The sequence below is a fragment of the Calypte anna genome, chromosome 9 (genome assembly GCF_003957555.1).
Source record: "Calypte anna isolate BGI_N300 chromosome 9, bCalAnn1_v1.p, whole genome shotgun sequence".
Lineage (NCBI taxonomy): Eukaryota > Metazoa > Chordata > Aves > Apodiformes > Trochilidae > Calypte > Calypte anna.
This window is the reverse complement of record NC_044255.1, coordinates 14,883,602-14,901,104: the sequence shown is the minus strand read 5'-3', so window position 1 is coordinate 14,901,104 and position 17,503 is coordinate 14,883,602. Positions and strand designations below refer to the sequence as shown.

The window sequence follows — 17,503 nt, the reverse complement described above, 5'->3', positions numbered from 1 at the left end:
GCCCTGAAGGTTTCAACACTCTCGCCACACATCAGAATCCTAAATGCACTTGGCAACTCCTTAAAAAACACATCAGAGATTTGGGAGAATTGTATTCTTACTGTCAGTTTAGGTATCAGCAGCATCCAAGTGCTGTGAGAGTTTGGGGGTTTTTTTCCAAGTTTTATACTGAATTACATTATCTATTAAAAGCAGCTATTTTTGTGCTCAACTGTTGCCATGACCTGTATTTCACAACTTGCACATATATACTGAAAAATTATCTTGCATTTAAGAGGTGTTTTAGTAAAAGCTCGAAATTCCATGCAAAATCTCATTAATTTCTTGTTTGTTTTTTGGTTTTAATTCTTTTGGAGAGGTGTTTATTTCTTGGTAGTTCTAGGTGCTGACTTTCTTGTATGTAATGGAGATATGACTTCTAGAATCACAGGCTTCTGAATTGCTTACTAAACCTACTCCACATGTAATGTGAGGCACAGAGGTGGAAAATAATGAAAACTCTCAAAAAGTAAACTTGTGAACCCAAGGAAAGCCAACAGATATTCTCATATTCCAGTGCTCTGCCTATGCCACTAGAAAACATGACTTTCTTTTGTGACTTGTATGAGAGATTGCGGAGAAGCTTTGCATTCTCTTTGCTTGAGCAATTTAGATGGTAAGATGGAGCTGATGAAATAATAATCAACTGAAAGATTTAACCCAAGCTATTGAAAAAATAAATTTAGGGATCCTGCAACTTGAAATAACTGGGGAAAATGGGTTGTGTGCCTTTCCCTTGTGGCTCGGAGCAATGAGGTGGGGTTTTTATTTTCAAGGGGTGAAGGGAAAGGATTCTGCCTTTTTCTGGTATAGACTTTAGAAGTATCCAGACTCTCAAGTACTACCTCTGTCTTTTCTCTTGGTTTCTCTAGGAAATCTTTCTTGGAGAACACAGGAGGCATAAAGTGCCATCTTGAAACAGTTTGTCATTAAAAGGCTCATGGAGTTCAATCTATAACCCAAAAAAGCTCATCTTTGCTGTATGCTAGTTTGTAGGCAGTTTCCAACTAAAATTTGATTTCCATGTTAATCAAAAAGATTCCATTTTCTGAATGTTTTTTATGTCACAAATTCTTGCATTGCTCAGACAGTCCTTCAGGAAAAGCATGGCAGGCAAGAATTCATTTCTAATGCAAAAATACCAAGAAAGAGAAGGGTGAGCGAAACTATAAATAACCACCCAAATGTCACAGAGTCAGTCATTTTTTCCTCTGCAAGTCAGCTTTAACAGTTAAGGTCAAGATAACATTTCCATGTCAATGGTCAGTTACATCAAAATTCTAAAACAGGAAGATTGAATGGAATTTTGGATTATTTTTTTTTCTTTCATTCTGCCCAGATTTGACCAATTTATAGTCTCATCGGTCTGCCAGCTGTGAGTTCCAGTGCTATTTTGGTTAAGCTCTTTGCCAGAGTGGCAAGCTTGGATTGGAGCATTAGGTTTATGAAAGGCTATGAAATTAAATTCTCTACCAAAAGAAAAGAAAAAAAGCCCACTTCTTGGTGATATACACTTATTTCCTTTGATGCGGTGCAGTTTGACTTGAATTTTAGCCTGACAATTTGCTACATAATCTTTTTTTTGTTGTTGCTTTCACCAAGTTTAATCAGTTTAAACTGCAAGAGGTTGAAATGCCCCTCTAACAGTTTCTTCAGCGTTGCTAATTAAGCTTGAAATCTCCCTGTTGTCCACAATTGTATCTAAACAAGGAGCAGAGTGTATCTGTTCTCTGTTTGCCACATCTCTCAGCTGCAGATAATTCTGCTGCGTGAGCAGAAAGCAATCACAACAGGGCAGATCCTTTGGCCCGTATTTAGGCAAAACTCCCAGGGTGTCACACAAGGTCAGGCACATCATGTGTTGAGGGGAGAGATGGTGAGAACGTGTAAGGCAAGCAGCACAACATCTATAGTGGAAAGACTGGAAGCACTTGGGTGCAGGCAACAGCTTTGCTTTATATCCCTAAATCCTGAGTTATGTTTATAGTTTGTAGGTCTCACCTGGCCTTTAAGGGGTTAATAATAGGTAGCTCAGGCTATCAAAACCTGCTATGTATTCTTCCTGTCTCTTAGGAGTAAAGCTAGGAGTATCATAGTTTTTAAAACTAGCAAGATTCCCTCCAGTGGAAAAAGAGTCCTAACAAATTCTTGAACTCATCTATCTGCAAATCCAGTGGATGATTTCTATCTAGGAAGCGACCACGGTGGTATGAAGCAATCCTAACCTTCCTAGGCATGGCTGCCTTTGTGAAACAGGGTTCAGGGATTTCAGCAGTAGCTCTGTGCCAGTTTGCCTGAGCTGCAGAAGCCTTGAACAAACTGTTTACCTCTGGCATTCTGAGAGGGATTTTAAGGGATTTCCTTCAAATTAGAAATCTTTGAAAATTAGCATCTTGTGCCAGGTGTTATATTATGCACTGGTTTGAAACAAGGTCCAAAGGTCTGGCCATGAGCTCAGCATCTTCTTGGACTGAAGAAATTGGAGCTGCAAACAGTCTTATCAGATCATCCCTCTCTGCCAAGGCAGGCTTGTCTCCTGTGCTCTGTTGCTGTGCTTTACAGATGCTCATCTATTGAGCACATCCAGCTTAGTGGCTGGATGTTTTCTGGACCAGATGCAGTCCTGATGTAGTGGGACCAACTGTTTGGTTAGGGTGGGGTTCAGTGGTCCTAACAGCAAGTGTGAGCTGTGCTGCCCAACATAGATGATGCAGTGTCCCAGTTTTGCTGGGAATGTACAGCTCCTCCTCTCTGGTGGCAGTAGACGAGAGGTGAGGAGGGCTGGAAGTGCATCTTGACTAGAGTAACAGTTACTGAAGGAACAGGAGCTGATTACCCAGATGTATAACAAAGTCCTTTTTTCATAGGAGGTGTTCAGGATACTTTGAGTGGCTTGGCTTACTGTGTGGTTTGTTGAATGCTACTATAATCATTCTTGTTCAAAAAAATTCGTAAGTGTAGACTTTTTTTTATCCTCCATGCTTTTTTAAAGTCAACTGAATGTTAGAATCATTCCCCCTGTTGTGAAATACTTTACCTTTGAAAATTGTTGTAGCCACATTCAAGTACTCCCCAAACCAGATCTTACTGACTTTTGAGGTATGTGTAGTCCTTAAAGGTTGGGTTTTATTTGAGCTTTTGGTGTTAAAAAATATGTTGTTTCCATCAAGTAACCTTTTGGGCACACAAACTACCTCACAAGAATTTATCAAACATAACAGCATCCAGTTTCTCACTGGAATGTGCAGCTTTTACAGATGTTTTATTTACAAGCAAATTGAGGCATGGAGTATGGGAGTGCTTTGCCTCTGGAAGCTACTTGGTCGAAAAGCCAGATGTAAAATCCAGCCATTTTATCTTCCAGCCTACCAGTTTAGAGAACTAATCCTTCATTTGTTACATTCTAAGTGCTGCTCTTTTAAAGTTACAAAGATCCCTGTGTTGTCAGAGCAAGGAATGCACAGAAGATAGGAGCTTTGAGTGCCAGAAAGTAGTTAAGTAATTTCCAGCATCAGGCTTCTTGTGGATTTTTAGCTGGAAGGAGTCAGTGTGATTGTGGTTGGACACTGAGCCTAAGGCAGAGCAGAGCATTTAACTCTGACATTCCTTCAGCACTCTCAACTAGTTTGCAGTAGAGATGGACAGGGGTCTCGACATGAACTGGCACTGAGCAACAGAGATATCCTGTTCCAAACATTGATTATGTTCACCATTAAAAGCATATACCTTTCTCTAGGTAGAATGGCCATCTGATGAGTTTGCCAGATCCAGCAACCTTCTTCTCCAGCCCTCAGTATTCTGAAATGATGGCAAAGCCATCCCTTAGTTTTTTCTTGGTAAGACAGCTGTGTTAAGAAGGAGCAAATGGAGCTCCTTCCTCCTTTCACAGTAGAGCGTATTTTGACATCTGCATATAATTTGTGAAGCATTTCTCAAGCTCTGTTTTGTTTTCATCATGGCCTTTATGTTATAGCACATTTGTGGACTCAATTGCATGTCATTGTCATCTTTACTCCTAACATAAGCCAGAAAATTTATCTAATCTTTCTCTGATTGTTACGGGACATGGGGAAGGGACTGCTTCACCCTCTATGCTGAGAGGACTCTGCCAAATTCACCTCCAGCTGCTCTGAATCCAGCAATACAAAGTTGAATTTGGTTTTCCTGACAAGAAAAGCAGATTCCAGCAGTGGGGAAGCATGCCAGCCATGGTATTGCTACTGTGCTGGGAAAGCCACTAAAAATTGAACTGAATGGAAGAATTATTTGAAAGCTGTTCTATACAGCAACTTCCAGGGCCTGAGTCTACACTGTGCAGCTGTATGTCCAGCTCAGACGCACATCATGCTGGTAATGTTGGGTTGCCAATGTAATTTATTTCAGTGTCTTCCCTCCCCTCTCCCAGCAAAACACACTGTATCAGCTAAAGAGCACCCTCACCTCTTACCATTGTGTCTGAATTAGAGCACTTTACCAGGATATTTTGAGCTGTCAGGGGTCACATCTCTTGCCCCAGCACACTGATTCAGCTAAGGCAGTGTGGCCTGAAGATCAGAGAATCAGCCAAAGATGCTTCCCTAGGGCTCTCCCTTGCTGAGATTGCCCCTCAGAGATCATCAGGAAGGGGAGTGTCACCTGCTGCTAATACTAATGTGTCCAGCTGGTCAAGCTAAGTGAGAAAGATTAGCTCACAGAAGTCCCAATTCTCTCCTCAAATATGGACGAAGGAATTTCATGCTGGCCCTTATTGAATTAAATGTTGTGCTTGCCAAGATTTACCTGTCTGTAGAGATAGCAATTGGGGATGTCTGGGGATTTTGTGGGGAAAAATCTGGTCTTATGTTTTCCTTTTCTACAAATAATGCCAAAAAAGGGTTTTAAAGTGTTGAAATTACATCTTGACACTTAACCTCTCCACCAGTTTCTGCTTTATATTTAATATATAATCCAGCTACATATTTGCAGATCCAAAACCAAAATGAAGCCACTTGAAATTATTTTGAAGTGCAGTGTTTCAATTGACCTGATCTAATTTGGGGTTTATAAATTCACCAGACTTTCTGAGATTAAAGTGTTCTGTCTTCACTTAAGTATGGAAACATTTTCAAGCCTTAAGAATTATCCCACAATGGGGAAAATGTCTCCTGCTCTGCTCTCCTCACAGTCTGAGGAAATGAAGGATGGAGTCACAAGATTTAAAGCAATTCACTTACAACACTTTACTGAGTTACAGTTCAACTACAGTAGTTGACCATATGCCTGTTTTTAGCACGAGGGGGACTTTTGATTCCCGCAGCTCATACCATCTCCTCTGTGCAGTCACTCCAAAAACTGTTTCTTCTGTGGTTCTCACAGAAAGAGAGTTCATGTCCCTGTGAGCTGCCAGTGGAATTCATTCTAGAAACTTCCCTCCCCTCTCACAGTAAAATAAGCTCTACCATGCTCATGTCCCTGTGTGTGAGCTCTCCTCAGTCTGCTTGTTCAGAGTGCAGGACAGATTACTTTTGTCCATTAAATCTCTGGGTGAATTGCCAATACATAAGAAGCAATGACTAATCGCTGTGTGGCTTTGCTTCTGCATTCATTGCTGGGTCATTGTGGGAGGGTATTTGTGCTGCACTGCTGTTGCCCACAGTTTGGTTATGAGGGGTTGTAATCTACAGCACTAGGGAAGCAGGATGAGCTGCAATACCCGGGCTGTCTGTGCAGCTCTCTCCTTGAAGCTGTTTCTTTCAGTCTGGGAGGTGAAGGTTTCAGGAGGGGGTTCAGACACTTCCCAATAAATTTGCCCTCTTATGCACCCCAGAAGTCTTTTCGATCAGTATAGATTTTCACTTTGTGTCCCATATTTAAACCTGATATTTGCAAAGCAACTCCCTTTGGTTTTTTGTGGTTTCTGAAGGGCGAAGCATTGGCACAGGGAGGCCCTCAAACAACTGTCAGATACTTGTTTGCAAGCAGCTTGTTTCCACTTCGCTGCTGATTTTGCTGTACATGCTTAAGTCTCTGAGTTTTCACTTGCAAGCTGATGCTTTATGTGCTTGTCATTCCAGTTCTTTGTAATTGACTGTATGTTTGCTTGTGTTTATTCTTCTCACTGGTATATGAGGATGCATTATTCTCTCCAGTTGAGATTTTTTTTTGCCATACATAAACAGTTTTGCCCTCAAGATATGCAGATTCAAACTCAGCCTTTAATGTTGAGCCAACCTTCCATTTAGAAATGGATGTTTTTTCCCCCATCCTTTTCAAACACAAAAAAATTAATTAGTTAGATTTAGAGACACAGGTGCCTCCAAAGCAGGAGGAGACACTCTCTACCTCTTGGCCAAAAATATGGAAAAAGATTGGTAAACTTTCCTCTCAGCTCATGCTGGGTTTGTGGTCCATATTGTTATGGCATGAATTTTGCCACAACCCCTGAGGTCTGATGTCTCCTAGCTGGTTCTTTTCTTTCTTCTCTGTGCCTTTCTTTGGCCCTCTGTGTAGCTCATCAGATGTACTCAGCTCTACCTGTTGATTCCAGAGACAGCTGGCAATGGCAGCTTGGGAGAAAAGAAAAACAGAGCTGTTAGGTTTTTTTTTCCTTCATCTTATTTGGCTTTCGGAAGGTCTGAAAGCTCCAGGAGGTGCTAGGAGAGTTTAGCTAAACTGTGAAAGAGAGAGAAATCAAGAAGCCAAACTTATAAATCTACAGGGATACTATTCCCATAATGTGCAGAAATACCTTTGTGCAGGTTATTAGCTGCTGGGGCAGCACTTAGGCATGTGGGGATAACCTGATTAGACAATCAAAGAAAACCCTGTTAGCACCATAGGCCATATCCTGCCTTACAGCAACCTGATGTCAAATGGGTGTGAATCAAGGAAGCTTTCCCTCTGGCATCTCCTGGTAACACCTTGAAGAGAAGGGTCTGAGCCAGGGTTCTAGCAAGGAAAGAGGCTTAAGCAAATATACTCCCAGACAGGGAGTGAGCTGAGTCTGAAAATAATTACTTGTTTTTTCCTCACCAATGCAGACTTGGAAGGACGAAGAGAATAAATTTCTCAGGTCTGATTTTCAGGTTTTAGAGAAGGTTTAGTCAGGAGTTGGTTTATTTAAAATGCTTGTCTTGCTTAGTTCTATCAATGTGACAGAGCTGAGGCTGGGGAGCAGATGGATGATGTGTGTTTTCTGAAGGCATAATCCAGAAGCGTGGTTACCTGCTGTCCTGGTCACTGCAAAACTCCCACCACCGCATTAATGTGAGGCAACAGACAAAATGATTCTGACAATCCCTTGTGGTCTTAAACTCTGTGTGTCTGAATCAAGTGCGTAGGAGTTGCATCAGATCCATAGTGAGAGCATTTCTAGGCCAGGCTGTTTGGTGTTAAATCCCTTTGCAGGGTGGATTGCAGCTCCAGGTTTCTGCTCTTTTCCCAGCACCAGGCAGACAGTGCTCAGCGCTGCTCTCTGAACCACAGCTACACAGACTCTGATAGCAGAGTGGGGGACACTGTTTGGCCGGTCAGTCCCCATTGTGTAGGGGAGATGTGAAACTCCCAGCCATGTTGTGGGTCCTCAGTTTTTATCAGAATTCCAAAAGCAGTCATGAAAATTAATGGGAGAAACATCCATTTGAGAGCTGTACGGAAAAGCCGAGCTCTGGCTCAGGCAGTCCCTAAGCCAGAAGTTGCTAGAGGCTGGCAGCTTATCCTAAGGAACTGTTGTGGTTTGTTTGCCCCGTTCTCATACCTTGGCCTCTGTTGCTGGCAACTGTTGGGAAATGAAGCAAGCGGTGACTTGACGAGGCAAATGCTCCATACCTGCAGCTATTCAGAAGGTGGCATAGCAAATGCCTTACATGTGGCACAATCTTCCATCAGTATCTGCAGGTATGCTGCTCTCCTTCCTTGGCAATGCATGGAACAGTATGGATGCAGACTGAAATGATGTGATCTGCTTATGCAAAGCAAAAAAATGGTAAACTGTCCAGGTTATTTCTCCGAGGAGAAAATTATTGACCTTGCTTTTTCTGGCATAACAGCTACTGTTACAATGATGATGGTGACAGCAACCAGACAGAAAGGCCAGCAATAATTCTTTCCTGCCTGTTATTACAAGACATAAAGCAAAATCCAGTCTGAAACCAATGCTGCTCTGGCTGAGCTTTCTTTATAAAATGTGTTAGGAAATTCAGGACTTTTCCTACTGACATTTCAAAAAACTATTATTTTCATCTTCTCATATGAACCTGGACATTTCTATGTTTCTGTCTTACCAGTGATTTGCAGCCCAGAGAAAATGTCCAATAGCAAATATGAGTGTAGAAGTAACCTCTCTGAGCTCCTGGGTGATTCATCTCCTGACAATACATTTTGGCTGCACATGTAAGGCCTGGATCTTGCCCCTGAGAATATTGGCTCAAAGAAGCAATAACAATGTGGTCAGTCAAAGCACTACTTTCCCTGGGAATTTTGTTGCAAGAGGAAACAGAAGAACTTTAGCCTTCCTGTGTTTGTCAACATGATCTGCCTTCCAGCAGCTTTTTATATTACTGTCCTATTAGATTCTTTTCCTTTCTTTTTTTCCCCTTCTTTGTTTCTGTCTATCTTAATGAGAACTATAATCAAAGACTTGCTAACTCATCCAAGATGCAGACATTGGTTGATAATATTATTTGATAACTCCAAATGCATCAAGCAAGAGTAGCAAGTTGAGTTCACTTTCCCCAAGTCCAGTGAAATGACCCAAATCATCGCCACAGATTTATTGTTTCCATCTGACTGTGTGGCTTGCATCCTCCATTCAGGGCATGTGTCTTTAAGGCACTTGGTTTGAAAGGGTAAGTTGCAAACTTGGTGTCAGAAGGTGTCTGTTGTGTAACTCACAGACAGATATCTGAAGCGAAATTGTGTTGATGTTTCTAATGGACCCCACTTGATAGGTGGTGGGGTTTCTTTTTTTGCTTCAGGAGCAGGCCAGCATATAAGACCAGTGCAGCAAGAATTGTGGCCTTAAAGCTGACATTTCACAGCATTTCACAGTCATTATCTCAAACATCGCGGGCAAGAGATAAATGAACAGTTTAACTCATGCTGAACATCCATCCTTCTGGTGCTTTCATTGCAAACACCGTGTTGTTCTATCACCAGTCCCAACACCAGTCTCTGTGGTGGGAGGATTAGAATTTTCTTATACTGCAGATAAAGATCCTTTATGGAAGCTGTACAAGCAGAGCAGTTAGGGGGTCTCTCTGTAGCCCCAGGAGTTTGAGCTACAGCTTGCACTGTACATTGTGGAGGTTGTCTCTAATCAACTCAGCTGCAAAAGGTAGTTCAAGCTGGGCAGTGCAGAGACAAAAAAAAAAAAATAGGAGGCAGGCTCCCTAACTCCTTCCTGTGCTTTTGGCTATAAAAGCTGCAATCTCAGATACACTCATCTGATGGGCATTATCTGATCATTTGTCAGAGCTGCTGAGAAGCATCAGGTTTGTGTTCTCACACTGTACTTAAGACTTGACCCAGCCCTGTGCTGTTACCATACTCTTCGTTGACTGTGTTGTCCTTATCTAGAACAAATTAAAAGAAAAAGCTTCAAAAGCAGCAGCCTCTGGCCCATCTGACAGTTTTGTAAATGTCCTACTGAGGTGGTGCTCACATCTCTTGTGTGTGTTTGTTGGCAGAACACTCTGGAGCAGTGCAGCGTTTGCACAAAGCCCATCATGGAAAGGATTCTCCGAGCCACTGGGAAGGCCTATCATCCCCACTGCTTCACCTGTGTGATGTGCCATCGCAGCCTGGATGGGATCCCCTTCACCGTGGATGCTGGTGGGAACATCCACTGCATCGAGGATTTCCATAAGTATGGCTCAAGCTGCTGTCAGTGGCTTTGCTAATTGTCTTTCTCTCTTGTCTGTAAAAATCCTCCTTTTTAATTCTGAGTGTCCAGAAAGGTCTGAACCTCTGCCACTTCTTTCCAGGGCTCTTGACTAGTAGGCAGAGCTTTGCTCCAAGCAGATGTACAAGATTAATTGGTCAGGGGCTGGTGCTGCTTAATCTTGGTTTTGCTTAGATCTGTATTTATGAATAACCTTTATGTCCTCTTTTTTAAATGCTCTGCATTCCCCCCTTCCTTCCCTTGCACTGAGCACGTGCACAGTTCTCACTGTCTGTACCTGCACTTCTACTTTGGCATCTCCCCCCTTCTTCCACCAAGCAATTAAGAGAGGTCCTGTGCTGATGCACTCTGCAGCTGTTTACTTACTGGCAGAGGGATCTAGGTGGCCACAGGATGCTCACAGCTCCTGGTGTTTCTAGTTGCTAATTAGCTTTTTAAAGCTGCTAAAAATACAGCCCTGGTAATAATTCATAGTGAAATTGCTATTTAAAGTTCGTTGATAGGTGTAGTTGCAAGTAGTTTCTGTCACTGCCATACTACCACCCCCATCATCATAACTAATCTAGGGAAGACAGGTAGATATAATCAGAGCACAAATGTTTCACCTGCATGGAAAAGACAGACACATTACACCCCTCAATTAAAAGAGGAAATCAATACTGACAAATGTGAGTTTACATCTCAACCATTTATCTCTTAATTTCTAAGGGGGTAGATTTAATTAGAGCCTCATGACATGAGTGTGTGGGCCTGAAAGCTCAAAGAAGCAGCTTGATTTGACAGAAACTGAAGCAGCCACAATCAACTGGCATGTTTAAAGGGGGAAAATAAGGATATTCCCCTGTAGCTCAGACTGGGTTCATTGGCAGCTGCTGTATTGCCTTGCTTTTCTGTGCCAGCAGTTGTGTGTAAGGTAAAATTTGGTCCTGAGCACAGGTCCAGCAGAAGGTTTACGCACTACTTGGCCTCCTGAAAGGTTTCCCTCACACTCGTTATTTGAAGACTGTGCCGTCCCCAAGCCGCAGAGGCCAAGGGCTCACATGCCTTCAGGAAAAAGGTTGGGAGCAAGAGCTGATGTCCCATACTAAAGTCTCTTGGCAGTGACTGGATCTGGACTTCAGGGCTCTGAGAGTGGGTAGTGGGAGGCTGTCGATCTAAAAGTGTTGAGTGAAGAAGGATTGAGGGGAAAATGGTGGGAGTAGAACAAGACCTGATGTGATGCTTACACTGTCTTTGGTCGACCGCATATTTAGCAGCACTTTGGACAGCCCAGCTTTTATGGAAGTATAAAATAGCTTGAGTTGGAAGGGACCTTGGAAGGTCATCAAGTCCATCCCCCCTGCAGGTGATCAGGGATGACACATTCTTCTGGTATGGAGTTTAAGTGATCTACATCTCGTACACCCTCTTGATGACAAAACCATACCTGGTGCTCACACTGCTGCGTAGCTGCCCCCATAAGCTTGGGCACTACAGCAGCACATCCGCATGCCCTGAAAGACACAGGAGTCATCTCTGGCTCCTGGGAGTTAATATTTGGCTCATAATGAATTACCCGCAGTGGCCTGGACAGAGAAATGTTGAAGTATTTTTATGCACCACATTTGAGTTAAATGGCACAAGGAAACGCCTGCGTGAAGCAGCATATAATTAACTGCAATTACAGATCTGGTCATATCATGATCCATTTCAGTTATTTTTCAAAGCACTTGTTATAGCCACTGTTTAATTCATTTTTTCGTTAGATCGCAGCTACACAGACATCTTTCATCTGCTGCCAGTGAAATTAATATTTTTCTTTATTCCTAATATAGATTTTTTTTTTCCTAAGCTAGTTAATTCTAAGGTGGTTCATGTCACAGGCTGGATGGCAGACTTCCATCTTTCCTAGGCATTTCAGAAGTGAAGGGTCTTTGATCTCCTTGTGTTCTGATGTTTTCCATAAGCATTGCCCTCTGTCACTCTGTAGCCTGTGACCCCAACTGTCATTACATGGCAGCAGATTCTGTAGGTGGAAGTTTCTTTTTTAAGTGAGCAGCTTTTCCAGCCAGGGAATTGGTACCTCCAGGTTTTGAACCAAACAAGCAAATAATGATTTATCAGAGGCTAAATGTTCTCAAGCATCCCCATCTGCATTGGCTCAAAAGTTTATAATGGGTGAGATAAGCCTCAACAAATTAGTGTAGTATAAGGCAAATATTTTACCATTTCTATTAAGACTTAACCTATTTGTTTCAATCTACAAATTTTGAGGGGTTTTTTATTTATTTTATTTTTTCAAGAGATGCCTTTGGAGCAGATTCTGGTCCTCTTTCTAACCTTAGAATTTGCCTGGACTTTCTTAGAGTTAGGCTGGGGACTGAGCCCGAGGGTTGTGAAACTACATAGGTGTCACCACCGTCATTTAACAGACACTTTAGTTGTTAATTAAGTCAAGCAGAAAACACATTGATGCTTGTCAGATAGCCTTGAAGTTCTATCTGAATAGTCTGCAAAATGTTCTTTAATATCCTTACAATTGCATTGTAAGACTAAAGTGCTCCTTCCTTTCTTCTTTCCAAGGAGGCAGTTGTGCAAAGCAGTAAACCATGACATGGATGTACATGTGTTTGTACAAATGCACACATTTCTGGCTTGCTGGTGCAGGTAATTAAAAATTTCACAGTTTGAGGATGACTGGGACTCTATTTTCTTTCTTCAGGAAATTTGCACCAAGATGTTCGGTGTGTAAGGAGCCCATCATGCCAGCCCCAGGACAAGAGGAGACTGTACGCATTGTTGCCTTGGATCGTGATTTTCATGTCCAGTGCTACCGGTGTGAGGTTGGTGTTCTCATCACATGAAGGACAGAAAACAAAGGTTGACTTAATTTAATCACTACCTGATGTATACACCTGGAAGGCATACCCTATAGTAACATTGGTTCTGCAATCAGATTACTTCTTTTACTTGAGCACGCAAAGAATTTTTTCTCATCTGCATCAACACAAATAAGAAGAAAACCAGGTCCCTTGCTTGTAACAGGTTCATTAGGAGAGCAAGAGAATGTGATTCGGGTAATTAGGGCTTAATATTTGAGAACATCATAAATTATAGCTTGGAAAGAAATGTTGCTCAAGTTTATATCCTTAAAATGAAGCTAATGCATGTTAGAATTTGAACAAGATAGTACAGGAAACTCAACATATGGCTCTGGATTGAAGAATTTTAATGGACACATAAACATGATCATTCTTGCTTTGTGCAATGCTTTTTGTGCTACTTTCCCGTTCAGTTTCATTATGCACTTCATATAATTTTGGTGGTAAGAATCTGAAGACAGAGAAGAAAAATCACCTTAAAGCAGTTAATATGTGGGAACAGCTGTGTTAAGGAACCTTCAAGAATTCTTCACTGCAAGTGTTACTTGCTGGATAATACATCAGCCAGATGGCAGGGTAGGAAAATGAGACCAAACGTATTTCTTATCGCAGTTGAGGGTTTTAATAACTTTATACAGAAAGAAGGATGGACTACAGCTTAAAGGTCTAGGCTGAGGCCTGAGCCATCTGTTTCACTTCTCAGCCTGACCTTGGCTTCCAGAATATAAATCAGCCCATCACTTAGGCCCATTTTTTTTAAAGATGGTGGAGCAGTAAATTTTGTAAAGCCTGTTTTGTTATACAGCATGTTCCCATACTGGCTGCTGAGATACCTAAGCTTCACACTCATGAATGTCAGATGTAGACACGATCAAGAACATAGCAGAGGCACTCATTTGGCCTTGATCTCTGTGTGCCTCAACTATCTCAAAAGGAACAACAGTGGTATTTCTCTTCCCACCACTTGCATGCCAGATGTATGTACAATCTGTGCAGGATTTATGATGACAAGGCATGGCCTCTGAGCAAGCTGTAATGCCCTCACTGCAGCTCCATCAGGAATCTTTGGCCAAGTGATTGCCTGATGACATGGGGAGGGATGATTCCCAGCTTTCCCAGCAGCCATACTTAGCCTTACATACTTAGAGGCTGAGGTCTCTGGAGCAAGTATTGGGTCTTGCGTTGGGGTTTTCCGTGTGCCTGTCTCACTGACATCCTCCTTTCAGCCACAGCCTTTATCGGCTAATTGCAATACAAACATAGGTGACAATTCATGTAAGCAGAGGACAGGCCTTTGCTTGGCTGTCATCCCTGGAATGGATGCTTCAGCTTTGTGGCATTAATGCTTCCAGAGGAGATTACCTGTAGTCAGATATTCGTACTAAACTTCCTTCCAATGCTGCTGCTTTTTTTATCCTTTTTTGCATTAATAAGTACTTGCCAGAGTTTGATGTTTTCTTCAATGCTAAAGACCATTCCGTCCTCAGAAATGTGAAGGGAATGATCTCCTTTTATTTTCAATTGGATTAAATTCAGCAAAGAGCTTGGGAATCCATCTTCTCTTCAGCATTGTCTCCTCACAAGAAATTGTTTAATCATAAAAGACATCACGTACTTCAGCTTTGTGCTTTATAATGACTCAGGCTAGATCCTGTTACAAGGTGGAGAGTGAGGGAGAGTTTATTTGACTAACAGATTTCTAGGTTAGTTTTATTCTTTCTCATTTACTTTGCTCTTTCTGTTTGCTTATTTCTTAGGACTGTGGTGGCCTCCTGTCTGAAGGGGACAACCAGGGCTGTTACCCTCTGGATGGGCACATCCTTTGCAAGACCTGCAACTCTGCTCGGATCCAGGCTCTGACTGCCAAGGCCAGCACTGATCTCTGAGTATCAACTGTGATCCTCCCCAGGATGCCCATTGGGGGATATTGCACAAGCTTTGCGTGATTTCTTTCCAGTCTAGGGTCTGAATCTCTCTTTTTTTTTTTCCTTTTTTTTTTTTCTTTTTGGTTGGTTGGTTGTTTTGTTTTGGTTGGGTTTTTTTGTTGTTGGTGGTTTTGTTGGTTGGTTGGTTGGTTGGTTTTTATAAAAAAAGCAAATGGTAAAACTGGAAGGCCTTGGAACAAGAGTACAGTTTGAGAAGCCATGTTCAGACTGACAGGCACCTGATTTAGACATGACTTTTCATGAGGGCAGGGAGTGAGTCAGACCACCTGCTGTCTCTGCATCTGATGGAGATAAGTGATCACAGTACCTAAGTTATCTGCCTGCAGAAGGAAGTCTGAACATTGTCCTAGCTATATTTCTGTGTTTTATTCCTATTTCTTTAGATGTAGAGGTAGAAAGTGAAAGATGGCTGAGCTAGTTCTTTCTCCCACATTATTTTGAGAACCTGACCTGCTCTCACTGAAGTCATGGGGAGCTTCTCTTTTACTTTAATAGGATCTGGATCACCAGCAGAAGTAGCTCCACTGCTCTAGAAGGTGTGAGAGCAGACCCAGCATACCTCTCATCACAAAACCAATGCAACTTTGACTGTACTTCACCTAAGAGTGTGGGTGTGATCTTGTATCCTCGAGGCATAGATTCATTACCTATATTTTTTGTCTTAGGCCTTTACTTGTCTCCATTCCCTTCCAGTTCAATAGGGTTTTTCTTTGTCTTATGAAATTGTATTTTGCTATTGCATAAATTTATTCAGTAGTGATGCTTCCAATTCACAATTGCTCATTTGCATATGGGCAATCACAAAGATGTGAGCTTGCACACACTATACACTACACACACACACACAATGTGCTTTTGATTTACCAGAGGTATAAGCCAATCATGTCTGTTGAGAAGGTCTTTTAAGGATGTGGGGCTGGAAACACATTTTTTAAATCTCAGTGGTTAAAAAAAAATTACTCCATAGAACTGCAGTGCAAAGCGATGCTCAAAGGAACCTTACAGCACTCGCACATAACCCAGTCTTGTGGGACCACTGGTAGTCTTGGTCTTCTGAGTAGACGTTTAAGCAATAGTATTGTCTTCCATCTCCTATTTATTGCAATTGGAGGATTTTCCTTCATCTGTAACAGGGATTGAATCAGGCCTTGGGAAATACATTTTTCTGATGGTAACAAGCGTGATCTGGAGTTCTCATTTAAAAAGTTAAGGATTTTATTTCAACAACAGAAAAAAGATCCTCCTAAATACATGCTTTTGTTCTGTTTTTATCTGAAGAAATCTAAAGAAGTTTTAAACCCTTCTCTATGCCATTTCAAAAAGAAAGCATTTGTTTTTCCTTTCATTTTCATCTCAGCCACTCATAACTTTTCTCTGGTGAAATGTCATTGCAGTAGAGTGCTGGGCCAGCAGCAACATTTTCATCTTTAGTCCAGAATTAGTACAGATGCCAAGGCAAATAAAAGCTGGGCACAGATAATTTTTTTTTCTCATGTTGGTGGGTTGGGTTTTTTTTTAGTTTGCTTAATTTAAAAAAAAAAAATTAGAAATCCACAGCACTCCAAGCAGCTATAATATTCTTGTTCATGAAACCCATAATAACTAAGGTGCAAATTGCATAGTGAGGGAGTAATTTTCATATCACTGAATTGACATTAATATCTTATTTGCAGATGTAATCAAAGAAAATACCTTTCTTTGCACTTAACAAATTAAGAAGCAGAACTAAAACAGTTGCGGGCTGATTGCCCATGTAAGTGACAAACTGGCAGTTTTTAAGAGTAAGTTCTAAGAATTTTTTTATGCACCCACTGAAGAACCGTAAGAATGTGGTGCTTTCATCCTTTCACTAAGTAACAGAAGCCTGATATAATTATACCCACTAAGGCTGAAAAGAAAAGTTAGATGAGCTAGACTGATAAGAAACAGGAAAAATTGTGATACTTAGCTGCAGCGCCTGCAAATGGTGCATTTCCTTTCCATTTAGCACTAACCTTTATGGAAAAGCACTGGGAAAAGCTGAATACAGTAAATTCAAATATAGAAATACCAATCTGAAACCTCTGTTCCATACATGGTTTATATGTTGGCAAACTCCACCAGTGTTAGGGAAGATACCCAAAATTCACAGCTCAGAATGAATCCTTCTTTGTAGAAGGGTGGCATCACTAAGCAAAAGAAATCATTCTCTACCATAGTGGCTCTGCTGAAGCAGTTTGCCTTTTTATACTAGATTTCTGCCCTGGCCTTCAAGAATTTTACTGCCTCAGATGTAAACAGATTTTTTTGCACTGTGATTCCTGCCAGGTTCCATCTGGGCTTCTTCTCCCTGAACCGTGGCCTGTAAGGTACTTCTGAGCTCGCTTATTTGCATGCAGCCTGCACTGCTGCCAATCAAAAAAACCCTGCAAATCTTAAGCAACTCCACTTTGAACTAACCCTACAAAAAAACAGGAGGTCAAGAGCTGGGGTTGTTAACACTGTTGTATCACTGTGGAGGATTTTACACATCTGATAGCACAGGGGAAGAAGTGATGCATTCAAGTGCAGAATAAGCCATTCATCAGGCAGCGAACATCGCTCTGATCTTCCTTATTCTTGTTAGTATTAAATCAAGTGGCCGATGAGACTCTCCTGAGTAACTCTGGGGTAATTGATGGAAATGAGCAATTGTGCCTTCCTGAAGAATCTGTCCTAGACTAAGGAGAACCAAAACCTTAGGGCTTTTTATGGCCCTGCCATAGACTGGACTTGGAACAAGTTTGTGGCTTCTTGTC

The 17,503-nt window shown here is 41.7% G+C and overlaps 1 protein-coding gene across 7 annotated transcripts in view; it reads left to right on the top strand.

Annotated features, from left to right (window-relative positions):
* The window catches only part of LPP (LIM domain containing preferred translocation partner in lipoma), a 320,606-nt gene extending 305,804 nt beyond the window's left edge, over positions 1-14,802 (top strand). For 5 of the 7 annotated variants that reach the window (XM_030456340.1, XM_030456336.1, XM_030456338.1 and 2 more), the window contains 3 exons: positions 9,705-9,883; positions 12,621-12,741; positions 14,538-14,793. In XM_030456340.1, coding sequence (XP_030312200.1) covers positions 9,705-9,883; positions 12,621-12,741; positions 14,538-14,666 — 429 coding nt within the window. In that variant the 3' untranslated portion in view covers positions 14,667-14,793. Of the gene's footprint in view, positions 1-9,704; positions 9,884-12,620; positions 12,742-14,537 lie in introns of all 7 variants that reach the window. The other 2 variants (XM_030456342.1, XM_030456339.1) reach the window with 2 other exon arrangements.
* Positions 14,803-17,503: the final 2,701 nt, after the last annotated feature.